Below are 27,393 nucleotides of genomic sequence, written 5' to 3'. Positions count from 1 at the left end.
ATGTTCACCAGAGAGTTTGTCACTTGGGCAGGAAGTGTGTGCTTCACCCTGTAACCAGTCTATCATTAAGTCGTGCGTCTGTATCGTATTGGTATTTTGTCATCCTACCAGCTGCTTCTGTGTCTTAAATGTCCTCGTCGATGAAACTTTGGAAAATTTCGCATTGTATCCGCTTCGGTCTTGGCCCTGCTTTCCTATATAGTCTTTTATGTCTGAAGCGGTACTTACGATTATTACTTTGAAGTTCCCTAATCAATGTATATATTTTTTTGGGCTACTTACACTATCCTATCTAATCTATTCTAATTGTTTCTATCTTTGTCGATGTTACGTTACGTTTCCTTTTGCCCCATTGCATTGCTTTTTACTATACCGGAGACACCTGTTAATATCACAAGCTAGTAGATTATCAAGAATAAATGAATAATAATAAGATTGATAATAATAATAATTACAATAATAATAATATTAATAATAATATTAATAATAATAAAAGTGATAGTAAAAATCGTAAGGCATTTTACTTACCAAATGCTAGGTAATTTTATAAAATACCTATTATTCTTCATTTTTTTGAGAAAATTCTAGGGTCTGTTACTTGGTCTTAAATCTTCGATGATAATCCTTTGTTTCAGCAGGCTCGGTTTTTGTTAAGAAAATAAAATAAAATAAAATCAGGTGTTAGTAAGCTTGTTAAATTATATAACGTAAGGATGCGTATTTAACACTAGATTGAACTTTTTAATTCTTTATTTAACGATATATGCACTTAGGCACACTGCACTAGCTTTTATTTATTCTGTCACAGTTTTTATTATTGACTTTCTCTCTTCCAATCATTTTGACTGCTTTAGAGCAATTTAGGTCTAAGCTAAGTTTTGGGCCTTTTAGTGTTGAGCACGCATCAAGGAAACAAGAACTACATGTATTTCGTGAAGAAATACTAGGTGTGATTGGATGAAATGGTCCACGTGAACCGTTCTCTTCCAGAAACACACATCTCACACTCTTAGTTAAAAGGTGACATCTGTGTCCAAGTTGGAGAAATCTAAGAACATTCAAACCTTTCTCGATTTCCCGATCAATCAGCCTCGCTGTCATTGCAACTTGTAAACATTACCGACACCGAACCGGATCGGAAAGGGTTGAAAGTTCCTAAACGGTTCATAAGATATCAATTTACTCCTATTCCTGATAACAATAGTCCTCCTTTTTGAATTAAATTCACCAGTCCAGGACGATTATTATATATTAATATTCATCCCAACTAGATCAAGATAATTCAAATTGATGACCAATTCCAGGCATAAGAATGCTCGAAACCACCTAATGACCTATTGTCAATTTCAAGCAGTATTAGTCCTGTCCACTCCGAGATCGATCCAGATAACATAACAATTTTCATCTTTTTACTTTTATAAGCGAACGATCGATCGATCTCGGTATGTTCCGACTTTGTCAATACGAAATATAAATTAACTCCCACCCCCATCCGCCAAAGGGGGGTACGCGCCCTGTAGCTCATCATCCAAAGCCTAGGGGCTGACCATATTTCCGATGACATGTAGATAAAATTATGTTGATGCGTTACACACAACAAGAGATATTTTCGAATAAGTTCTACCCATTCTTGTACAAGGAAAATTTTTGAAAAGCGCCCCGTAGTAAACTAAATCGTATTCTCGATTTATTTTTCCTCAACCTCTTGGTCCTTGCTTTTTGGCAACACTAACATTTTGAGCAACATCCCTCGATGAAATATTTGGGCTTAGGTTTTCTTTTGACTCAGCGCGTGTTTCATGTCAACAGTTCATGAATCTTTTGAGGTCTCTTCGAGAGGTTGAATTACAGATTTGTAGAATTTATCCCAATGAACAATGGGACAGCTCCGGAGCTTTCATTTTAAACGCATTTCAAAGAAGAGCTGTGAAAAAATTGATTGATTTCTGTTGAGATGTCAGTATTTACGATAGGGGACGGGTATAGCGTGATGGGTTAGTCGATGCCGATGCAGTCCACCTGGGTTCGATCCTCAACCCCGCACATAGGGTCAGTAAGATTTTCTGGCCCGAAGAGACGAATGAACTTAAGGTTGAAACCTCTATAATTGAAATAAAAAAAAACTAAATCCCAGATCCTTTAGATCCCTTTTAAAAACTATATGTTATTATTTACTCAATCAAATGTCTTCCCAAATTTTAGTGACAATCTCTTGTTTTTGTTGGCGACATCAGAAAAGATTCGTTCGGCTCGGTCCAAGATGAATCGGCGTTCAATATCCGAAATAATACTCTTCATTGCAACTCTGTGTTAAGATATAAATCAATGAATTAATGCAGAACTTTTACCTCTTTGAGTAACGGCTAGTATTTACACCGCCTCTTTGGGCTTATCTTTGTATCTTTTCTGTGCCCAACGGATATAAAGAGCCTTTACAAAAGATGACTATCGCATCGTTTGGCTCACAGTGGATACATTGGAGTGGATACCACTTAGCTTCCATAACCGAACGGTGAAACGTGTGTCAAAATATGCCATATCGATTCTCGGTTCATCACAGCGCAGTCTCGTGTAGTGAGTACGGTTTTTAAACATTTGCGCAACGTGTTCACAGGTTTCGCTTCCCCATCCTCACCCCTCCTGTCAGTCCGTTTTCCACTGGATATGTGATTGTTAATGTTAATTGTAGATTTATGGTAAAATCACCTGGGACCAGCCGCACACCGTGTTCGACCACCAGAGCCATTTTGACGTATAAAACGCTTTTGACGCAAAGCAGCATCCCGCTGTCGAGCATCGATCACCTGATCGAAGCCACCGGAGGACGAGGCGGCGGAGGCGGCCCGGAATGGGTGCGCGAGATCGGAAAAGAATGGAAAAATTAAACACCATTACCTTTAATGGCAATCGACATCAGCGCCGCCGATGGCTGGTTTGGTTGCGTGTCACGGCAGAACCGCGCTGGACTTCTCTTGTTTGCTACAATAAGTCGCGCTCAGCTTGGTTTGGTTTGGTCGATAATTTTTTGGCGCTGGAACCCACATTCCGGTCTTGCGATAAACGAAGGATGCGGTAGGGGTTACTAAATAGATTGGTTACATGTTTACTCTGGAACGATATGTGGCAACAAACCGTAATGTTGCTTGCAAAAAAAAATTGAATGCTGATAATAGTGAAATGATTGGTTTGGACTGGTTTCAATCAGGGTGCTGGTGTTCATACCTATGACACTTATTACCTGATAGTTGTATACTGATATCTGATCTTTGCGATTTACATTGCCAAACGGTGGTGTTATTTGGTGAGAATTTATTCTGTTTCGAAGCCGTTTCGTTGTGTAAAATGAAAAGCATATTTTTCTTTATTTTATGCATGCTTCGATTTCGATGAAGGTGTTAAAGTGTACCTTTTTTGGTACGTGGTTTCCGTTCTACTATAATCGTAAAAGTTGCCAACTGTTGGCAAGGATCGTAAACGAATTAACACGTGTATGTGAGGAAAAGTGAAATTTTCATCGTTTCATTAGTATGTAGATATTGAGCAAATATTTTCAAGAGAAAAATAATTTAATCGATTCTCGTTTGCGTTGTTTCGTTGCAGGCTACATCAATGTTGCATCAGGAGAACTCTTCGTTGTAGTGGTTCAGCAAAAGGTGAGTTGCCGTCTGTGCTGCGATTTTGAATTGAAGCACGTTTCAGCTTCTGACAGAATGCTGATGGTGCGAATTAAGCCATCAAGTCGCGTCTGGTGTAAGTGATCGTAATCATTTGTTCGACTCAACGCGTCACTAGTGTCAATTGGATGTCAATTATCATTGGCATGGTCGAAGGAATTACTTATTATCGAGTGTTGCTCCTAGCAATGTTCGAATTCCGCGAATATTCACCATCTGGTTAGTATATTTGGTGCGTAGGATGGCTTATCATATCCTGATTTTAATGACAGACATTGTCAAGTACACGTTAGAAAAAATGTTATTCAAAGTCTGAGTACTATATCACTCAATTTCGAATGATTTGTTACCATCAATGATCATGAGTAACTCTTTTTTAGTCCAAGATGCAAAATTTGACTAACTACTAAAGAATTACTCGTTTTGGAAGTTGAAAATTAAGTATTTTATCGCTCTCGGGATTTTCTTTCATTTGCGTCTTGTTACGTAAATGGATGAAACATCTTCAGTGTGACAAATCATTTTTTGCAGTTCGCTTTCACATCTCATCCAAGTCAGTCGATTAAACGCAAAACCGCTTACGTCCGAGACGAAAGAAACCAAGTACAGTATTGTGTAGTGAACAATAGAACGATCTCAAAATGAGTGAACAAAACGAACAAAAGCTACCGCCGGCACGAAAGAATACAATTGTTGTTGACTTCAGGCAGTGCAAAATTCGACCTTCGATACGAGAACTTGAAGGTTTGCTTAAGGAGCAAATGCATCTTGAGTTTTATAAAGAGTTGGATGCTATTCAATTCACAAAAGACAATAACAATGTGCACTATGTGGAGCACGAGAGCATTAAGTACAACATTCCAGTGTATATGGAATGTATATATGCTATAGAAGTGCGTGTGCATGATCTTCCCTCAAGCGTCACCGATACATATATTTGCAAAACTATGTCCCAATACGGAGAGATTCTCTCTATCGAAAAAGAAAAGTGGAAGAATTTTTTCCCCGGTATTCTAAATGGCGTACGTTTATTACGCATACACTTGAAGAGGCCTATACCTTCTTATGTAACTTTCGGTCAGGATACAAGAATCCCGTGCAAATCATTTGTTACCTATGACAATCAGATGGCCACATGTCAATATTGCCAAAAAGCTGTTCACTACGGCCATGTGACAAACTGGATAAGGAGACAACCACACCAAAGGACAACGGTGCTTCCTTCACAGCAACCCCAAGCAACCCCAGTACACCTGTGACAGTCACCAACAACAGTGAAGCATCCCCTTCAACGAAATCATCCAACGTATCCCCTATAGAACAAAGTACACCAGCTGCAGTTAACAACTTACCATTCAAACAACCAGCAACTGCAAACAATGTACAACAAGACGCATCTATAGCAGCTAGCAACGAAATCAACAACAATACCACCGATGCGGCAATGGATGACGAGACGAACCACGAACGAAGTGCCCCTCAATCCTCGCAGGAGGGAAATGGAAGCTCCTCTCCCCCTAGAAAAAGGGTGACAACGAGATCCAACTCAAAAAAAAAAAATTATTTGAAAAATCGGCTAAATCGGCCACGTTAAGCTTGTACGCAAATAGGCCTGAATAAAAATATCTTTAAAATAAAATCATTTTTTGCGACCAAGACTGATTTTACTAAAAGGGTAATGTATTTTTGAATGAAAATTTCTTCAAACCGTTGAAACTCGGAAACTGTTACACCCAAACCTCCGTCTACGAACACTTTTTTTTACGTTACCTCATTTTACGTTACTCTTTTTACGAGCCGAATCCCAAATAACGAACTACCTACATTTACGAGTCGTTTACGTTTAGTTTGTAAATGGAGGTTTCGGTGTATTAAAAATCAATGGGGAGCTTTAAAGCACACTGAACAAAATGTTGAACACTTTTTCAAGAATAAAAAATTTATCATAAAAAGCAAATTAAAAACAAAGGTTTTCACATTGACGTTGATGCAATTCGTGTTTTTTTAATAATTGAGTAATTATATCTCAAAAATTTTTTAGTTATTTTCAAGATCTCAAGTTCTTGATGAAAACTAATCAAATATTCACAGAATAATTATGATTTCATAGAACAAAAGCAATATATTTGCAAATTGCACCTTTTCATTTTCTGAAATAAATCTGATGGTAAGGACGCAGATCCAACAAATTACTGGTGGTTGTATATTTCATTCGTAAGTACTGTTCTTGTATGTGAAAACTTGTTGAAACGACGTTATTGTTATTAACTATATCAGCTGTAACTTATTTACTTTTTAGTTAACATTTAGTTTAGTTAATTTATTTATTTCTTGAAAAAGTGTTCGACTTTTTTACAGTGTATAATGCAGTGTTGGTGATTGCCGATCATTTGGCAGAAAGCGAACGACCGTTTGTTGCTTGAGAGCGAATCCCCACAGCAGTGATGTGGTGATGGGGAGCGGGTCATTGCGCCGAAAGCCATTTTGCCGAAAGTCGTTTTGCCGAATAGGTCATTTCGCCGAAAGTCGTTTCGCCGAAAGGGTCATTTCGCCGAAAGGGTCATTTCGCCGAAAGGGTAATTTCGAATGCATTTCGAATACAAATTATTTTATATGCCTCCTGTATAACTGATGTGGCGCAGCCACATAACTGAAGCCAAGATGGCTCGGCGACATAAAGCCGCCGAGGCGACGCCGGCTGAGTTGGCCGCCGACCAGCCGTCGGAAGCGGCGGCCTCTTGCATACAAACCTGTAACCGCCTCGTTTGCCCGGTCTACTCAAAGCTAGGTTTCTTTGCTTTAGTTAGGTTCGAACGAGCGGTAGCGAGGTCGGACAGCACACGAATCAAATCGATGTGGTGAAGCCGCATTAGATATTTTTTTATTTAGTAAAGGGAAAATACCACGTACATTTGCTTGGTAGATACCTATGGAATTGCTTTGATGATTAGTAGTCAAAAATTTCTTTGGGAACTCCGTTCTGAGGTTCATGAATCAATTTTTATTCAAGAAGTACAATTGTAGGTCAACAAAACGGGCGTTGACGTTATCATCTTTAATTTGTCTTTATTTTAAATCGGTTCCCATTACGATTTTAAGACAATTGCAGGAATCGGCGAAATGACCCTTTCGGCGAAATGGCTTTCGGCGAAATGACATTCGGCGAAATGACATTCGGCGAAGTGGCCCATTCAGCGAAATGACATTCGGCGAAATGACATTCGGCGAAATGACCCTTTCGGCGAAACGGCTTTCGGCGAAATGGCTTTCAGCGACATGACTCCGATCCGTGGTGATGCTCAGACGGGTCATCGAGAGAAATTCGCTCTCGCATTGGTGTCCGTTCTATGTTAAATAAACAAAGACGGTTTTTTATTGCTGAGATGATATTCGTCTCTCTTTGATGGCAATGATTGAATCAAGTGACGAGTTGCTAGAGAACGTTATTTGATACGATAAAAGCCATCCTTGAGTCTATGCTCAATCAATTTCCCAAAAAAAATTTCGAAACTTTTTTTACTATTCCAAGCTTTCAAGCTACAAAAAAAATGAAAAATTGCATACAAATAAATTCACTTTTTTTAAGTCTTTCTTTAGTCGGATTGGTGCTGAAGACATGTGACAAATTAAATATTAATCGTAGTATGTGAAGTCTGATGACCTGCTACGCATTTTTGGAATTGCTCAGCTGGGTTATGCCATTTTCGCTTGATATCAAACCAATTCTAGTTTCCAACTCAACTGCCGCCAAACTGTTTGAACTTAGTTTCAACGCCGTTGGACTGAAATTCATAACAAACAGATTGGACTGCAACCACTTTGTCGATTTGAAGAACGTAAAATTTGTGCGAAGAAGCTGAAAGGAGTGATTCTTTCCGAAGTTTTTGGGATTAAATCAGGTGGTATTATTTATTGAGTATTTTATTGACTTTTTCATTAAATATTTTTCAAATATACGGATCAATTTTCTTATGTTCTTCTCATCTAGATTCTTCCTGCAACTCGAATTTTCTCCATCATAAACGCATTAATTGTGTCCATTAGCTAGCTTTTGTGGTATCAGTATAAGTAACACGTGGATCAATAAATCCGGAGACTGGTACATAGATGGCGTTGCAAAAAAAAGTACAGGTGTGTAATGTCAGAGACATAACTGGATGTCGTGAATACGAATAAAACTGACACTTTTACTTTATACTTCCGGATATAAATTAGTTGATCGATAGTATGAATTCTGCAAGTTTTGCCCTTTTATACTACTAGAATTTGAAACGATACACCTAAACTACAGTACAGATTAGGTACATTGAACATTCTGACACACAAATATTACGAAATAACCAGTATAGTTTTTTTATGATAAAATAATAGTGCTTCGGAAAAGAACCTTTTATGAAGGCGTTTTTGATGGAGAGTGACGAGTTGAGTTCAAATTCCGATGAATACCATTGACTTCCGGTGGATACCGCTGACTTCCGTCTTCTATTTCCAGGATGACCTATTGTCCGTGAATGCGAAACTGATATGTGTTCTGTTGGAGGCTCCTGATTTTTCCGCTTGCGGTAACAAGCTTTGTATTTCGCTTGGAGATTCCTCGATCGCACCATAATGAACACGATGACAACGACAGCCAAATTTGAAATGAATGGCTTCTGAGTCGGTGCTATGCATTTTATATAGCAAATCTTCAGAAAGTTTACTACATACTACAACTGGTTGAACAATGGGCCGTATACAGTATAGTGAAGTAAAATTTCGCATAATTCTTTGGGTATAAAATTATGGTTCTAAATGGCACCGTAGAGAATTTTGATGTCGACTATTTAATTTCGGATTTCAATATTTTAGTAAAAGATACTATCAAAATGCTGTACGGGATTAATTCCTGGCATCCCAGAAGAGCCAAATTGTATAATTTTCTAAGATATTAAACACTGATTGGATATAAACGATTTTAAACACTATTACGAATTTAGAACTGTGAAAATTGCAAAAAACTGATCAAATTATCTTAGATTTGCACTACACTGATAAATTAATTTTCGATTTACAAAAAAGCAATCTTTATAGTTTTTTAGGTAAAATTTAGAGCCATTAGAAGGGCTGATTTTGCATAATGTTTCACATTGTTGTCCATTTTCCGTTGTATTTTGTAATAATAGTAATTTTGGATGATCTTCTTCGAACTTCGAGGGAAACTGGCTCTGCGTTTGAGGTTTTCTACCACGCAAAAGGCCTGCTTTCATTGCCTTCTGCTCCACCGGACGACTGAAGTCCAAATGAGAGCTGCGACCAGAGCGTTTGAGGTTTTTAACCACGCAGAAGGTGCACTCTCCGAAGCTTCTGGTTGATTAAATCATTCCCACGACGTCCGCTTCCATCCAACGCACAAGAAGAAATGATCGATTTTCGACCACGGTTCCCCTTTTATACGCAGTCAGTTGATGATATGTGCCTGACTACCTCAAAATCGTTGTCCTTGAGCGAAAAACCCAAGCGAAAGTAAAGAGTTTTCCGCGTTGATTTCAAATTTTGAGAAAATTTTATTTTTGAGTTGTTTGTGGTTATCCCACACTGTTCAAAATATTATCCTAAATTCCTGATCATATTTTTCATGAAATAGTGAAAAAATTATGTTGCTGCCATTAATACAAGTCGAGATATTCACGATTAAGTTCTGCCCATTCTTCCATATGGCTGATTTTGAAAAGGCATTCCATAGTAAAGTAAGTCGTATTCACGACAAAAAATCGAGGTCCTCGAGTTACTGTTATTTAAGTGAAACTAGTTCTGATATTATCAGAACAATTAATTCGAAATAATTTCGTGTTTTTATGTATTATTGCTTTTTGATAAAAACACAGTACTTAGCAATGTTACGGGTACTCTGTTCCATCAAAAACAACAACCATTTGTCAGTTGTATGCTGTGTTTGAACGTACTCGTACTGACACTGAAGATACTGAACGCTTCGGCCGACCAAATGAGGTAATTACACCGGAAAACCATGAATCTAAATTATGTGAGATAGTTGACATCTTATAGTTATCACACAATATTGTGCATGAAAATTGTGCCTATGAGCTGTTGTTAAAGTAGGTGACGCGTTTGCTCGGTGTGTAGTGATGCATCCACGTTTCGTCACATATCGACACAAAAAAATCCGAAGCAGTCATCCGAGTGAATTGCAGTTGGTGAGAATCGTACAAAGCGGCAAATACAAATGTTAGCCGGTAAGGTTTCAACCTCACTATTTTGGAACTTTCAAGAAATTCTGTTCATAGACTACCTAGAAAAAGGTAAGACTATCAATAGCGAACGTTGCATTGGCCGATTGATGCGCTTGAAGAACGAAATCAGTGAAAATCGACCTCAAATGAAGAAGAATAAAAGTGCTTTTATATTAAGACAATGCATCGTGTACCGAGTCGCTCGTTACCATAGCTAAATTGCATGAATTGAGCTTGGAATTGCAGCCGCATTTTCACCATATTCACCAGGTATGGCTCCTAACGACTACTATTCGTTTGCAGACCTAAAAAAATGCCTTCAAGAAGAAGATTCTACTGCAACGAGGAAGTCATCGCTGAAACATTTGTTTATTTCGAGATAAAAAGTACGAATGGGTAATGTCAGAGACATAACTGAATGACGTGAATACGAATGCATGCTTTTCCACACTCTGAAATTTTTTTCTTTAGTTTAAGCGAGTTCTATACCTATTTGTTATAGAGAAGATTTACAAACATAATAGCAATATAGTTATGTAAAATTTTATCAAAAATTTGAAAAAATTGCACTTTTCATGATACTGATAAGTAAAATGATGGCGACGAACGACTTATAACATAAAAAATCAAATGAAAAATAATATTTGGTGAATTTGTGCATCTGGCACATTTTCAATTCGGAATAAGAGGACACAATAAATCAGAATATATTAGAATCTGCTCGGTTTTGGCTGTTTGAATTTGGAAACTTGAAATTCCTAAGAATCTAAAAAAGCATTTTATGACATAATAGCTGATCGGATTCTCATATTAGTCAATTAACAATACTCATGGTTTATAAGCATCCATAGATAGTATCTGCTTTAATTGAGAACAAAACGTGTCGTATGCTCATAGCACTCAAACACTGGAAAAGTTCCGTATTTCTGTATCGGTTTTGCGGGATACGTTTTGTGCGATGTTTCGTTCAATCCATGTGTTTGGAATTTTGCCCACCTCATTTAGGCACTGAATTTCACTTTAATGCTCGTTCATACCGAATATTTTAGGAAACTTTAACTTTGAGTTATTTTTGGATGCCTCGTACTACTACTTTTATCGTAAATGGCTGAACATATTTCCGATATTATGAAGAATAAATTATTTTGCTGCCTTAAATACAACAAGCAATATTCACGATTAATTTCTATCCATTCTCGTACAGGGTAACTTTAGAAAAGGCACCCCACAGTAAAGTAAGTCGTATTCACGACAAAATAAATTGTTTTACAAGAAATATTTAGAAAAACTAGACAAGTGCCGGACGTATTGTGTTCTCTTGAAGGAGACTATGTTGATGAACAAAGGTGAGTTTTGCCAAAAAATGTGTTTTTCACAGTTAAGGCTTGTTCGCTACTAAATTTGGATACTCCTACATACGTATATTTCTGGAAACACCTAATCAACGCGTTGAATATTTTTCAGACTGATGAACGTATGTGTGTTCATTGTGTAAAATCAATCAAATTTTAGATGACGTCAAAAGAAGAGGAAGTGCGAAAAGCAATTATGTGTGGTCGTAATGAAAATCCGGATCTGTCAGCAAGAAAACTAGCAAATAAGCTTAACGTTTTCAAATCTTTCGATACAACAGCCAAGAAGTCTGCGAGTGAATCAAATACGGATTTCAGGAGACTGGATCTTTCGGTACGTACTGTGGTTAGATGAAAAAAAAAATGTTTCCAACTTTCGTGCCTACTTCGAAGCACCGGCAAGGTACGAAGTCATTCAAGGTAAAAACTGTACTTGAACCCGGGCTCGCCAGTTGTATCGCGAAAACTCGACAAAGTTTTCCTGTGTGATAATGAACGATGAAACTGACGTACTGGAATACTTTAAGCAGTTTCCCGGAATGTCTTTTTATACTGGAATGCAACGGAACGGCGTGGATGAACATGTCAGGAAGAAGAAAATAGCCAAGTTTCCCAAAAAATATTTGGTTTGGCAGGCAATATGTAGCTGTGATCGAGCAAGTCAAAGCATCATCACTACCGGGATGGTTGAAAAGAAAATATACCGTTGAGAAAGTGATTTTTACCATTTATACGCAACAATGGGACTCCCATGGTACTCCCTTGAGTCCACATTGTAGCGAAATAGCGAATCCACCTAACTGCACGGAGTTGCAACCTATCGAGTGGTATTGGGCTCTTGCAAGGAGAGAACTCTTTCAATACAAACAACAAGCTACAACAATAGAAAAATTCTGAAAATCTAGGACCAAGGCAGATAAAGCTTGTGCAGAGATGTGCAAAGATCGTAGTTTCTTCATGCAGCCTAATTAGGTAACTGTAATTAGTTTGAAGATGACTACTAATGCACAATTAAATTAATAAAAAATGCATCTTTGATTGAACTACACAGAAAGAAATAATGAATTTACTCGACATGTAAATCATTAGTAACATGTAGTAAACATTGGTTGAATCGAAAGTTTAATTGAAAACCACCATCGATGCAAAACTAAACTGAATTGCATTGAATTTTCAATGAATAGAACAGTATCTTTCATTTAACACTTAGTTTTCGATTAAATTATATTGAAACGTACATAATTGTAAAGTATCTTTATGTTTAATTGCCTGCTCCAAATATGTGCATGAAAATAGATGTAAATTCACAAAATATTTTTATCTGTGTAACATAAAAATTATTGTATTCCAAATTTAATCGTTCCAGATTACGTCGCAAATAGGCCTTAGTCCTGAGATTTATCAATTAACATGTAATTTGTTTCCTCCCCCGGTGAACGACCAAAAGGTTAAAGCCGGGGTAAAATAAATGATATTAATAATAATGTAATGTGTTTTAAAATTCGGCCATTTACATGATAAACTGATTTCATCGATTAATGTCTCATAACCGGTACCGCTCCGTCGCCGTGTTTGTTCAAGGACCTCTTCAGTCTATGCCAGATAGATCCCGACTTTTCAAGACTGATGAGATCATTCCGCTCTCTCCTGATCCGACTGTACAGACAGATACATTCAATCAATTTCTCTCTTCGTTGTGTTCTGCCGTAGGACTACAATCAAAGGCACTATATTCAACAACAACAACAACGCCAGAGTGACGTGAAAGGGTGAAACTTAAGTGCGGTATCCCACTCGACAAACCAGACACAAACTTTGGTTCACACTACATTGTAAGTGGGTATGACTCGCACGCGATTTCATTCATTTCAGTTGCGATCTGGGTGATCTTGAACCTGGCCTTGAAAGTGCGATTTGTTATTTGATATTTTTGCCAATGCAAAAATAACTTTTATTTGAAGCTTTAAAACGATTAAAAATATGTTGCGTGTGATTGCTGAAGGTCCTAACTAAAACGGTGTTTCAAAAACATTTGGTCTATAATGAAGGTCCTAAATAAAGCAAAATCACGTCGCCTCGAAGCAACAAAATGAAATTATGATCCAGCGTCCTTAGCCATCATTCATTCCAGCCGAAAAAAAAACATACACGGTTGTGCATCTCGAATGACACTGTTCAGTTCCGAAGCTCAGCACACCAATAAATGCTCGTCATTTGAATCGTCACCGGTGTGGGGTTTCCTCCTCAGACCAGTGCGCGAGCGGCTCTGCTTCAAGATCGCGACACGGGATTTTCTATTTTTGAGTGGGATCGTGGGAGTTGCCTCAAAGCCGTACGATCTTACACAGAGTAAATTAATAAATTGTGTCCATACAGACGATCGTTTTTCTTATTTTTTGCACAAGTGAAGTGGAATACATGTACGAGAAGCAAATCACACACCCGGCTGTGGTTGAATATAAATATTTACGCTTGTGTGTTGGTATGCATGGTACGCGAAATCGACGGAAGAACACGAGGAAAAGATTTCTGCAGCGGTTTTGGATAAATGATTGTAGCCATGAACGAATTCACCAGGTGATACGAAGATTCAATGATCCAACTCATAGAAAGTATGAAATTAAAAAAAAAACAACTTAATAAACTCTCAAACATATACTAATTGGTAATAATGACTGGCCACAATTCGATCAAGCTACCGAAAAAGATTTTCTGATTTCTCGCAAATCTGTTTGTATCCGAAAATCAAGTTGTTCTTCGTCATCTCGCTCGCTCTTTAGTGCGAATGCTTCGAACTAAATTCAGAAGGTGCTTTGTCATATTTAGGATGACATCACAAAGCGACTGGTTGAACATTCCAGGGACGTTTGATTTTTTTTCTCTCGTTTCAATGATCCTACCTTGGGTTGCTTGAATTATCGATCTGGTACCGTTTGATTTAGCCTCTGTGTTAATGATTCGGTTTTTTCTATTGGTGTGAATACGAAGTTATTATCTGGTTCTTTGGATATTTAGGCCAATCAAGTACAGATAATTTTTCGCTTCGCTACATTTTTATTTCTTGTAGCACCTACCCCTTAATCAATTAGTTTTGTTAATAGAATAACATTTCGTAAAACTCTATAATATTTAATACTCATTTGTATTTATCTATAATTTCGGATAATCATTGCCGAGATTTCAACAATCGCATAGAAAAACCCTCGATCACAAAACAACTAAAGTATTAGTACACTGAAACCTCAATACCAAGGTTTTCGATTTAGTTTACGCGATATTCGCGTAAGATAAATTGATATGTTTAGGGTTGCACTAAGTAGTTCAATTTGAACTGCTTTGCACAGATGAGTCGGATCCGAAATAATAAAAAATAATAACGTAAAAAAGTTTTTGCATAAAGAAGTAAATTTTAATTTATACGTATAAAAAATAATCCAACATGCTTTAGTGAATTAAATACTACATGGAATGAGGAGTGCCGGGCCTAACAAAGAAAAAGTCGATTTTTACCGTGAAATTTTTTTTATTGTTCAGGATAATCTCCATCTTGAGCAATATACTTGACCCATCGGTCCTCCAACATTTTGATGTCTTTTGAAAAAAAAAGAAGATTTGTTAAAGCTTCTGTTTCTGCAATGATCTCAGTATGCGACGAAAATATCTTTCTCTGGAAAAACCTTTTCAGTTTTGGAAATAGATAATAGTTGGTGGGGGCCCAATCTGGGGAATACGGTGTATGGTGGACTATTCATTCAATTTCACCGTTGCTTTTATGCATGAATGCGCTGGTGCGTCTTTTTTCTATAGCTTGATGAAAACTAGAACTCGTCTGACACGATCAGCTGTTATTCAAACACTAGTGGATAGATTGTCATTAAATTTGGTATTGGGCCATGTAGAGGCTTGATCTCAACAAAAATCTACACGGTTCCAAACTATTCACATCTTTTCTTTGAGAGGCCATAACTAGCAAAACTAGCAAGACTAGCAAGACTAGCAAAACTAGCAAAACTAGCAAGACTAGCAAGACTAGCAAGACTAGCAAGACTAGCAAGAGTAGCAAGAGTAGCAAGACTAGCAAGACTAGCAAGACTAGCAAGACTAGCAAGACTAGCAAGACTAGCAAGACTAGCAAGACTAGCAAGACTAGCAAGACTAGCAAGACTAGCAAGACTAGCAAGACTAGCAAGACTAGCAAGACTAGCAAGACTAGCAAGACTAGCAAGATTAGCAAGACTAGCAAGACTAGCAAGACTAGCAAGACTAGCAAGACTAGCAAGACTAGCAAGACTAGCAAGACTAGCAAGACTAGCAAGACTAGCAAGACTAGCAAGACTAGCAAGACTAGCAAGACTAGCAAGACTAGCAAGACTAGCAAGACTAGCAAGACTAGCAAGACTAGCAAGACTAGCAAGACTAGCAAGACTAGCAAGACTAGCAAGACTAGCAAGACTAGCAAGACTAGCAAGACTAGCAAGACTAGCAAGACTAGCAAGACTAGCAAGACTAGCAAGACTAGCAAGACTAGCAAGACTAGCAAGACTAGCAAGACTAGCAAGACTAGCAAGACTAGCAAGACTAGCAAGACTAGCAAGACTAGCAAGACTAGCAAGACTAGCAAGACTAGCAAGACTAGCAAGACTAGCAAGACTAGCAAGACTAGCAAGACTAGCAAGACTAGCAAGACTAGCAAGACTAGCAAGACTAGCAAGACTAGCAAGACTAGCAAGACTAGCAAGACTAGCAAGACTAGCAAGACTAGCAAGACTAGCAAGACTAGCAAGACTAGCAAGACTAGCAAGACTAGCAAGACTAGCAAGACTAGCAAGACTAGCAAGACTAGCAAGACTAGCAAGACTAGCAAGACTAGCAAGACTAGCAAGACTAGCAAGACTAGCAAGACTAGCAAGACTAGCAAGACTAGCAAGACTAGCAAGACTAGCAAGACTAGCAAGACTAGCAAGACTAGCAAGACTAGCAAGACTAGCAAGACTAGCAAGACTAGCAAGACTAGCAAGACTAGCAAGACTAGCAAGACTAGCAAGACTAGCAAGACTAGCAAGACTAGCAAGACTAGCAAGACTAGCAAGACTAGCAAGACTAGCAAGACTAGCAAGACTAGCAAGACTAGCAAGACTAGCAAGACTAGCAAGACTAGCAAGACTAGCAAGACTAGCAAGACTGGCAAGACTAGCAAGACTAGCAAGACTAGCAAGACTAGCAAGTCTAGCAAGACTAGCAAGACTAGCAAGACTAGCAAGACTAGTAAAAATCGCAAGCCTAATAAAACTAGCAAAACAACGAAAAAATCAAAATTCGTAAAAATTAGATTCGGGGGAAGGTCATGTACTTGCACTTCTGTAACACAATCTCCAATCTCCAATATTTGGTTCATGCAGTGAAATTTTTGATTCGTTCTACTGTTTGAATTGTATGAACACTCGGCTGTACGTTGTATTCAATCGAATTTATTTTCATGGAAATTTTGCGGCAAGCAATGAGTTAGAGAGAACCAAAAAATCTGAAATTAAAAGATAGAATCAGTTATAAACTTAAATCAGATTAATTATACTAGGCATTATTAGAAATAGCGCGATGTTCAAATTTACGCATCCTCTACTTTGTGCGTAAATTGTAGTTCCAGAATATTGTTTCACTCTTTTGGCACGTCAGAACAGACATAAAACATAAGTGTTTTACAAAAAGCTTTAACTCCAAAGATGTTTTGATACAAAGCAAAGCCTTGGTATTACATTCCTGTAGTGGAATTTGACATTCTGTTTCAACAGATTTCGCAGCCGATTCAGAGTGTACAGGACCAGGTTGGTGCTACGATCCTACTGACACTACGAATCCTTCCAGGTCGGGGCTCGAACATACGTTAATTGGTTTGTTAGACCAGTGCGCTATGCATTGAACCGCTAACCCGGGATTTGATACTCGAGGTGGCATTAGCAGTTCAATATAATTTGCTAATGTAATGATGAATCGAAGACGAAACGTTAACAAGTAAGAAAGTATTAGTTACAGATGACTAGCAAGACTAGAAAGACTATCAGAAATCTCACTCACAAAACAAACAAAAAATCAAAATTCGATTCGGTGAAAGGTCATGTACTTTCATTTTTGTAACACAATCGTCAATGTTGTACTCAATGGCGTATTTGAAACTCAGTTGATTCGCGTGTGTGATCCGCGAATTTAATCATCTGCTCCCGAAAAAATCCTGTATTCCCCGTACTTCAGGGAAAAAGTTTATTCATACTTGCCTTTTCATGGAAATATCCTCATCGTACTGCTTCGTGTGTTTTTGGAATAAAGCTATCGTACAAACTCAGCGATGGTCAATCAAGTAACACATGAACTGAAAAGTCCCGGGCCTAACACATTTAAAAGACATTTTTTAAAATTTCATGATATTCTATTCATTAGTTTGTGAGTTATTGTGCTAATAGTGACACTGCCGTTTTTGTTATTTTCAGAACAATGTATCAAAAACAATTTCGTTTTTTATAATTTTACGCTGTTTTTTGATGTTAAAAAATATCGTTCAAGCGAAGCAATTGCTTGAAAAGTGCTATGGAGACTCCGCTCCATGCCGCGTTTGCTCACTGTTGATCAAAAACGAGAACGTGTTGATGATTCTGAGCAGTGTTTCGCCATGTTTAAACGTAACAAACCGGAATTTTTGCGTAGATATGTGACAATGGATGAAACATGGATTTATCATTTCACTCCGGAATCAAAACAATCCTCATCTGAGTGGACATTAACTGGTGAACCTCGCTCAAAGCGCCTGATCGGCTGGAAATGTTATGGCCTCAGTATTTTGGGATGTGCGTGGTGTAATATTCACCAACTATCTTGAGAAAGGAAATACCATTAACTGTGAATATTATACAGCGTTATTGGAGCGGCAGAAATTTCAAAAAAACGACCACATTTGGCAAAGAAAAAAACTTGTTTTATCAAGACGCACCGTGTCACAAGTCAATCAAAACAATGGTGAAAAATTGCTCTCACACTCACCGTATTGGTCAGATTTGGCTCCCAGCGACTACTGGCACGCCGGTAAGAAATTTCGCACGAATGAAGAGGTTATTGCTGAAACTGGGGCCTATTTTGAAGCAAACGATAAATCCTTCTGAAAAAGTGGTATTGAAATGTTGAAGCGACACTGGCATGACTGCGTTGCTCATGGTGAAAATTACCTTGATGGATAAAGTTAATTTTGAACCAAAATAATTGTGTGTTACTTGCACTAAAATGCACTGGTATGCTATACTTGACATTTTTGTATTCAATGCAATGAACTTTGTTATTTTTCACTGCGAATTCGGATACCTCCGTTTCGTATTTGGCAGGGAATTGTAGTATGTATATTGCATTATCCGATTTATTAAACTGTAGTTCTTTCACCTTTTCTACTCATATTCCTTCCATCAACTAGGCAGCAATTTCGCAACTGGGCTGCAATGTTTTTTCCATGCACATGAGTTATTGCACAACTGCACAGCACGTTAAGCTCTGTGAGAACTTGTATGCAGAAGGCGTTTCAGTGACTTATGCTTATGGCAGTTGAAAACAAATTGCTGTCTCAGTTGCAACGTCAAAACGGGTTTATTGATGAAGTTATTGACAGATAAGCTCGATGTGCACAGCGCCATATGCTTCTATTGTGTCGATGATACGATATAAGTTTAATAAAGAAAAATCCATCCAGAAGTGTATCAATATTTCATTGTATTGAAAAACACAAGCGAATATTCATTTCTTAATCGTTATCTTTCATTGACAACGAACTGTTACAACTGATTTCATTCCACATAAGCAGTGTACAACCCTTAAATGTCCTCAAGAGACGCCACTGCTTCTTCTAAATCTAGAGTTTGGAAATATAGGACCTAGAATATCGGTGTATAAAAAGTGTAGTGACCCACACACACACAGAAGAACAGATTCATTTCACTCACACGTCTTGAAATTTGCGACAATACTGGAAATCTAACCCGACTCAAATACCGAATATCACTTATCCAGATACAGGGTGGGAACAGAAACAAGTTTCCATCTTCGATTCGATTTCGTTCGTTCTTGCTTTCCGAGTTCCTCCGGTCGGGGTGGCGTGGTGTAGCGGCAGACTTCTGGTGGCCTACGTTATTTACGTTTCGGTGACTCACCATCACAGTGCGACTTGTCTGATCGCGCTCTCTGGCATCGCAATGTAGAGGGTCATTTTTATTCTTTTTTAATTTATGGCTACCCGATCAAGGTCTTTCTTCGTTCGGAACTTTTCTTCCTCTCCGTGGTGGGATCTGCATATATTAAAATCGGTTTACTTAACGTCGGTCGGTCGGTCGGTCGGTCGGTCGGCTTACGCGCTGGTACAGAGAAAGAGTGAGAGAGTATAGTCCTAAACCAGTAGCCAGTTAAACCAGGCAGCGATTCATCGGCATGCAGAAAGACAATAATGGAATCCATTTTCTTTGCCCGCCGTACGCGAGCCTTTTGATCTACGCCGGCCATTACAAGGTACCAGGAACCATACTGGGTTATCTGGACAGCTTTACGATCTATCAATAGCGTAATCCACGCAATTTTACATGAGTTCGGTGTATGTGTGTGCTTTGATTACATGCTATCACTCATCTCATGGAGAGAAAGAGAATAATATAGGGACGGTCGCTGTTCGTCAACTTTGACATTTAGCAAGGCTACCCAGTGATAGTGTATTGTGGGATCACAGGAGAAGCAATGTGGTGATAATACCCGTACTTTATCGGACCCTGCTGAGGGGGCTGAGCTCATGTAAAAATGATTTCAGTCGTTAGCAATAGTCGGCATATCGATTAAAGTGTAAAGTGCATAATCCGAGTTGATCGCACACCGGGATATTTATTGGACGAACGAGTGCTGTTTATAATGAGAACAGATGTTTTTTGTTGGCTGTTGGCGATTGGGATTAATGACACACGATCATGGGTTGGCTTTCGCTTGAATTAACGGCTTTCGAACTGTCTGGATTTTTTTATTGAATAAATAGCAGTCCCGTTGCATCATCCGTTGGCTTTTCGTTCTAATAACTAAACTCTCTAGATAACTTTTTAATAACTTAGCAGCATTGCGTCATCAATAAACACTTTCCCAGTTAATCGCACTCTGCTCGGCGACAGATTGTCCGGGGTGTTCCGGCATGAACGAAGACCGACTCGAGAAAAAGCCATATCGAAAATGAGAAAACTTTTTTACTACCAATCACATAAAAATGTTTACCAGCATCCGCTGGTGTTACATATTACCGACAACCGCTTGAACTAGACTAGGGTGGTGGGCACTATCCCTTCGGTCACTTGTGAAAATGCACTCCTTGATAACGCATGATGAGCGTCTGCTCTCGGTCCGGTATCATGTTAGTTTGTCGGAGATCCTTGAGTTGGCTTCTGGCACATCGTCTCTAGCTCGGAACCGAAGGCGAGTGTGATCCGGTCGGGAAGAAAATTGAGAAAACCTGTGCTGGAGAATAAATCAATGAGTTAAAATGCTCTAGTAGGGGGCGAGAAAAGCGGCGATATAAATTCCACTCTGATTATACGGATGGTTGAATATGGATGGGAGGAAAAAATATTCATGAATACAATAATTCAAATATGATTACAGCATAGCTTGCATAAACGATTTTCTGTGGCAACGGCAATGTTGAAGAAATTGACGATGAGCGATATTTTCTCGGGTCTGCAACGTCCCCACGTAAGGTGGTAAGAATAGAATGTACGTTACGAGAAGTTCAAGAGCTCCGGGTGTTCTTGAAGCACGACGGGAGTAACGTACAGAGTGATGACAAGGTTCCCAGAGTAATGGCCTGGCATCGAGAGGATGCCGCGTGGATCCACGTGCCGTTGGGTGGACGGGTCGGGATGTTTGATGAATGTGATTCCTTACACATGAGCCTAGTGAATATTTGTCAAAGACAGAGCACACTTCTTGGGCGGCGCTGAGAGCGCTGTTTGCCGAGCGGGATGTGACTATGACTATGAATATTTTAGCATATCATTTCGCTATTTCGTGAACGGAAAACGGTGTGCTCTTTATCACGGTTGGTAGGCGATAAGACACATTGTTTTTTCCTTCCATGTCTGTTCCCCCCACGAAAGCCGGTGCCGTTGACACTTCGGTAACGAAGTGACATGAAATTTATCAAAAATCAATTTCGAACGGCAGGAAAGGTAGCATATCGTGAGATGCTTTATGAATCGATTCCAGAAGATTGTCGTAATTGATTCGTGCGTTCGCCGTTTGGCTTATGTGTACAACTGGATGAGGAAGCATTTTGCTGTTCTTTGAAGCCACCAGAATACATGGCTTTTACTGAATTGAAAATTATCATTATTGTTATTGGCTGTAAAGTTATTCAAAAAAGAGGTTTATTATCTGCATCGACTGCATCCAGCGCAATTCCAGAAATTAACAGAATAAATGGTGGCAATCGTCTTGCATTGATTTAGATTAAACTTTGCGCACGTGTTCAGTAACGATTTTTATTGCAAGGATGGTGAGATCAATTCAACCCAAGACTGATTTTTGAAAAGAGCGAATGAGTTTTTGTATGATATTTTTATTCAAATGTTTCTGTCTTAGAGACTGTAATTTGAATAGAAATATTGTTGAAGTGAACGTTAAAAGAAATTGGGCACTGTAGAACACTATACACTGAGAGAAATTTCATGACTTTTGTGGAATTTTAGAAATCGACAGAAAAAATAAAATCTCATTTTTTTCAATATGTATTTTAAACAATTCCAACAATTTGGATGGAACTTTGCGCACGTTTACAGTATAGCAAAGCATTTGTTTCGCGCGGATGAAAAGAACAATTCGACTCAAGATTGATTTTTAAAAAGGAAACAATTAATTTTTGCAACATGGTGTACGAATCAAAGCCTTGTACCTTACAGTGTATACTCAAAAAAAATATATACTAAGTAAAAAACCTGCTCTTGATTTACCTAGTGGATTGATTATGCCTTATTATATTTTATTCGTTAGGATAATATGTGACACGAATTTGGGCTGTTTTTCAATACAAATTCATTCGGTTAGCTCAGCATTCTCGAAACCCAATACATCAGCAATAATGCATCTGAACTTTAGTATTAGTTACATTCTGAAAAAAAATATGCGGATAGTAAAAAAAACGGGTTTTGTCGATTACATCACCTATTACATTATATCTCCGGAACCAGAAGTGACAGCCAATTGCTCTTTTAACTTGATTCATAAACCAATGATAGCTTTCAGATGAGCCTAAACTTGTATTAGTTGGTTAAACCATCTCGTAGCAAATAGAGTGGAGAGAAAAAAATGCGTTTTGTCGGTTACGTCACTTATGCCTTTATATCTCCGGAATAGGAAGTGACAGCCAATTGATCTTTCAACTTGTTTCAAAAACCAATAGTAGATTTTAAAACAGCCTAAACTTGTAGAAGTCGGTTAGGGCATCTCGGAGAAAATTGAGCGGTGAGAAAAATGCGTTTTTTCGGTTACATGACTTATACCATCGAATCTCCGTTATCAAAAAAGACAGCCTATTGATCTTTAAACTCTATTCACAATCTAATAGCAAACTTTCAAACGCGCCTAAGCTTGTTAAATTCAGTTAGGCCATCTGCGAGAAAATTGAGCGGAGAAAAATTCGCGTTTTGTTTATACCTTTCTATCTCCAGAATCAAAAGTGCCAGCTACTTGATTTTCGAACTTGATACACAACCTAGCACAAGGTTAATTTTACAGGTGACTTAATCCCTCATACGATGTAATTCATGAAGACCTAAGTTGTCAAATGACGGAACATTTCTTTTGTAAAGACTTTCAAGTCGTTAGATTAGCTTGAATTTTACTGGTATCGACTGTCACTTGCGTTCTGCTAGGTGGTACGACTGTATGAATTTAAATACACCATTTACCCACCAAGCAGATGCATGCTTCTGTGGCTCAGTCCATAAACAGATATACTTGTGATTCAATGATTCTCGGTTCAAGTCGTGGCGGTTGCTATCACACAGAAAGAAAAGATGAAACTTACACGACCTGTAAACAGATAGTACTATGAAATAGACATCAATTGAAACGTAAATCTGATTCAAAACCATGATTGATGTAAAATTACATTAAGATTCATTTAACAGTTCGGCTGAAAAGTTCGTATCGTTTAATAGAAACACACATTTTTTTGCGAAAATTCGTTTTTATTATTCAACATAATTGCCATCAGAGGCGATACAGCGATTATAGCGATCTTCCAACTTTTCGATACCATTTTTGTGGTACGATTTGTCCTTTGCCTCAAAATAGGCCTCAGTTTCAGCGATTACCTCTTCATTGCTTCTGAATTTTTTACCAGCGAGCATTCTCTTGAGGTCTGAGAACAGGAAAAAGTCACTGGGGGCCAAATCTGGAGAATACGGTGGATGAGGGAGCAATTACATATAAACGACATTTCCTTCATACTCAAAAATCTGAAAGTGCTTATATATGCAGACGACATGAAACTCTTCATGGAAATTAAAAATATCAACGACGCTGTAGTATTCCAGAACGAAATCAATCTATTCCACATTTGGTGCTGCAAAAGTCTACTCCAACTCAATGTAAAAAAAATGTAGCTCAATAACTTTCAGTAGGAAAAATGAAACTATACTTATAAACATACATCTAGGAAATCAACTTGTAGAAAAATGTAGAATTGTAAGAGATTTAGGCGTAATCTTAGACTCCAAGCTCACTTTTGTGGAACACTACAATACCATAATCAATAAAGCTAATAGCATGCTGGGCTTTATTAAACGCTTCAGTCATAACTTTCAGGACCCATACACAATTAAATTATTATACACTACATATGTCAGACCTATTTGGAAATATTGCAGCCTAGTATGGAATCCATACAATATTATTCACGAAGAACGCATCGAATCTATTCAAAAACGATTTCTTTTATATGCACTTCGTAAATTAAACTGGACAGCATTTCCTCTACCATCATATGAAGCACGCTGCATGCTCATCAATATACAAACACTTAAAGAACGCCGCGACTTTGCAATGCTTTATTTTATCAGCGACATTATTTCTCAACGCATTCAATCAGCTCCATTATTATCGCAATTCAATTTTTATATACTTAGCCGTCAATTACGTTCCAGGAAATTATTTTTAGAAAAACAAGCTAGAACAAATTATGCAAAATACAGTCCAGTCAATCGAATAATGCGCCATTACAATCAATACTGCGAACATCTTGACCTTACTATGTCAAAAAATCAAATCAAATCTCAGCTTTGTCGTAGAAAAAATGCGTAGTATGTAAGTGAACATTGTAAACAATTTATATGTAGTCTACATTTGCTTGACGAAATAAATAAATAAATAAATAAATTCGAAGCCCAATTCGTTCAATTTCAGCATGGTTTTCATCGACTTGTGACACGGTGCATTGTCTTGATGAAACAAAACTTTTTTCTTCTTCAAATGAGGCCGTTTTTTTTAAATTTCGTCCTTCAAATGCTCTAATAACGCTATATAATAGTCACTGCTGATGGTTTTTCCCTTTTCAAGGTAGTCGATGAAAATTATACCATGCGAATCCCAAAATACAGACGCCATAACCTTACCGGCCGATTGTTGAGTCTTTCCACGCTTTGGGTTCGGTTCATCGCGTGCAGTCCACTCAGCTGACTGTCGATTGGACTCCGGAGTGCAGTGATGGAGCCATGTTTCGTCCATTGTTATATATCGACGAAAAAAATCGGTTTTATTTCGATATAACAGCTCCAAACACTGCTCAGAATCATCAATTCGTTGTTGTTTTTGATCGATTGTGAGCTCACGCGACACCCATTTTCCACAAAGCTTTCTCATATCCAAATATTCGTGAATAATATGTCCAACACGTTCCTTTGATATCTTTAGGGTGTCAGCTATCTCGATCAACTTCACTTTACGGTAATTGAAAATCATTTTGTGGATTTTTTTCACGTTTTCATCGGTAACAGCCTCTTTTGGACGTCCACTGCGTTCATCGTTTTCGGTGCTCATATGACCAGTACGAAATTTTGCAAACCACTTACGAATTGTTGCTTCGCCCGGTGCAGAGTCTGGATAACACTTATCAAGCCATTTTTTGGTATCGGCGGCACTTTTTTCATCAAAAAGTAGTGTTTCATCAACACACGAAATTCCTTTTTTTCCATTTTTTTCACAATAACAAAAGTAGTTTCACTTAAAATGCAATATCTCACAAACTAATAATCAGACAGCTGTCAAATTTATACACGTATCTTTTGAAGGTTGGTACTAACTGAAAATGGTATGGATTTAATTCTAGTGGCGCCCTCTCATAGAAACTATACGAACTTTTCAGCCGATCTGTTAGTTTTTCATTGAACAAGACTGTATATTTACAAACCGCTTAGTTTTGTAATGCAACTTTCCATTTAATTGCCTGCTCCAAATATATGCATGAAAATAAATGGTAATTCACAAAATACTTTTATCTGTGCAGTTATTTTTTATTTCAATGAATTTTATATCATGGAGTTTTCGACACAATATTACATGTACTTCCACGTAAATTTGCGTGAACTGCGACGCTCCATTTATGTGCATCTAATTTGACGTAAAATTACAGTTTTTTTAAGTGTGTACATTTAGAATGGTTTTGTACACACTTAAAAATTTTTACATCTTATTAGATGCACATAAATTGAGCGTCGCAGTTCACGCAAAGTTACGTGGAAGAACATTTAATATTGTGTCTAGAACTCCATGACATGAAATTAATTGAAATAAAAAAAAAAGAATTTTGTAGCAACCCAACCACGGCTTGAACCGAGAATCATTGGATCGCATGTACGTCTGTTAATCGACCGAGCAACAGAAGCATGCATCTGCTTGGCTAGTAAAAGGTGCATTTGAATTCATACAGTCGCACCTGCTAGCAGAATTAGGTCTTTATGAATTACATTGTATGAGGGATTAAGTCACCTGTAAAATTCAAATTTTTTGGAGTGTAGTTGAACAATGATTTTTGGGTAAACCTCGTTTTTCGTTTTTTGCATTACAGGCCGATGTTTCGATGGAAGCTCCCATCATTTTAAGGGTAAACTAAAAATTTTCACATCACGTAATCACATACAAAGGGTAATCACAGTGAGAAAGATTATTTTTCGTTAAGTAGGTTTAATTATTGAAGATTTTTTTTAAAACGAATGGAAGCTATTGCCTTAACTATGACGGTTTGTGCATCTCAAACCACAATATTTAATATAAACTTATACGTGCTGTCTCGAAGAACTTTGTTCCTTCCAAAATTTTTGTCTGGGTACAAATCGTTTCTAGCAATCGTAAATACACCCCAATTTGAACTATATTTTGGCAGCAGAATTATCAAAGAAATTAACTATTTGCATTTCACTCCAAATTTATTACATTTTTTAATTGAACTCAGTGCTTTGTTTGAGCTAATCTAATAGAGCTCAAGCACTCTTTTATTTATATTTACTCAATTTGTTCAAAAAACCGAGAGATTCATATGCCAAAGAGTTCGATGAAATGTTGACAAAAAGTCGGCGAACGATCGTAACTATGTTAAAGCCGGGTATAAATAAACGATGTGAACTAGTGTTATTTTTGTTTCTACATTTTCCCAAAATATTTTTATCGGATAACGTTATTTTGAAGTCTATATTTTTATAGGACATTTTCAAATTCTAGTGTTGTTCTTCAAAGAAAAAAAAACAAACCCATTTTGTTAGTTGAGTAAACGGTGAGAATTGGATACCTTTGTGGTCCCAAATGAGCGCAACATAAAAAGGTGATTTATTAATTGCGACAATGAGAACAGCATCCATTGTAGAACCTATCAACGTTTCTATTTCTTCTAGTATATATTAGTTTGGCTGCATAGTTCCGTATATTGTTTTCCATGCAGGAATTTTCTTTACCTCGACTTGACGGCATTGAGCACAATTAGTATTCTGAAAAATGACTTAGGAAACATGAATGAAACGTGGTGCCCATACTCAATTAAGCACGTGATTCGAAATAGCAGAGCACGTGAATCAAGTAGGCGCAGTAAAATTT

At 37.8% G+C, this 27,393-nt stretch overlaps 2 protein-coding genes across 5 annotated transcripts in view; both read left to right on the top strand.

Moving 5' to 3' along the window:
- Window positions 1-27,393, top strand: part of LOC131430223 (dnaJ protein homolog 1-like) — a 167,244-nt gene that overhangs the window by 47,074 nt on the left and 92,777 nt on the right. For all 4 annotated transcript variants that reach the window (XM_058594981.1, XM_058594980.1, XM_058594979.1 and 1 more), the window contains exon 3: window positions 3,601-3,653. The gene's annotated coding sequence lies outside the window, so the exon portion shown is untranslated. The remainder of the gene's footprint in view (window positions 1-3,600; window positions 3,654-27,393) is intronic.
- The window catches only part of LOC131429238 (streptococcal hemagglutinin-like), an 88,355-nt gene that overhangs the window by 47,264 nt on the left and 13,698 nt on the right, over window positions 1-27,393 (top strand). Inside the window, exons 2-3 of the mRNA XM_058593286.1 lie at window positions 3,601-3,653; window positions 15,216-16,521. Coding sequence (XP_058449269.1) covers window positions 3,601-3,653; window positions 15,216-16,521 — 1,359 coding nt within the window. The remainder of the gene's footprint in view (window positions 1-3,600; window positions 3,654-15,215; window positions 16,522-27,393) is intronic.

Source organism: Malaya genurostris, chromosome 2, assembly GCF_030247185.1.
Source record: "Malaya genurostris strain Urasoe2022 chromosome 2, Malgen_1.1, whole genome shotgun sequence".
NCBI classification, from domain to species: domain Eukaryota; kingdom Metazoa; phylum Arthropoda; class Insecta; order Diptera; family Culicidae; genus Malaya; species Malaya genurostris.
This window is presented reverse-complemented; position numbering and strand designations above follow the sequence as displayed.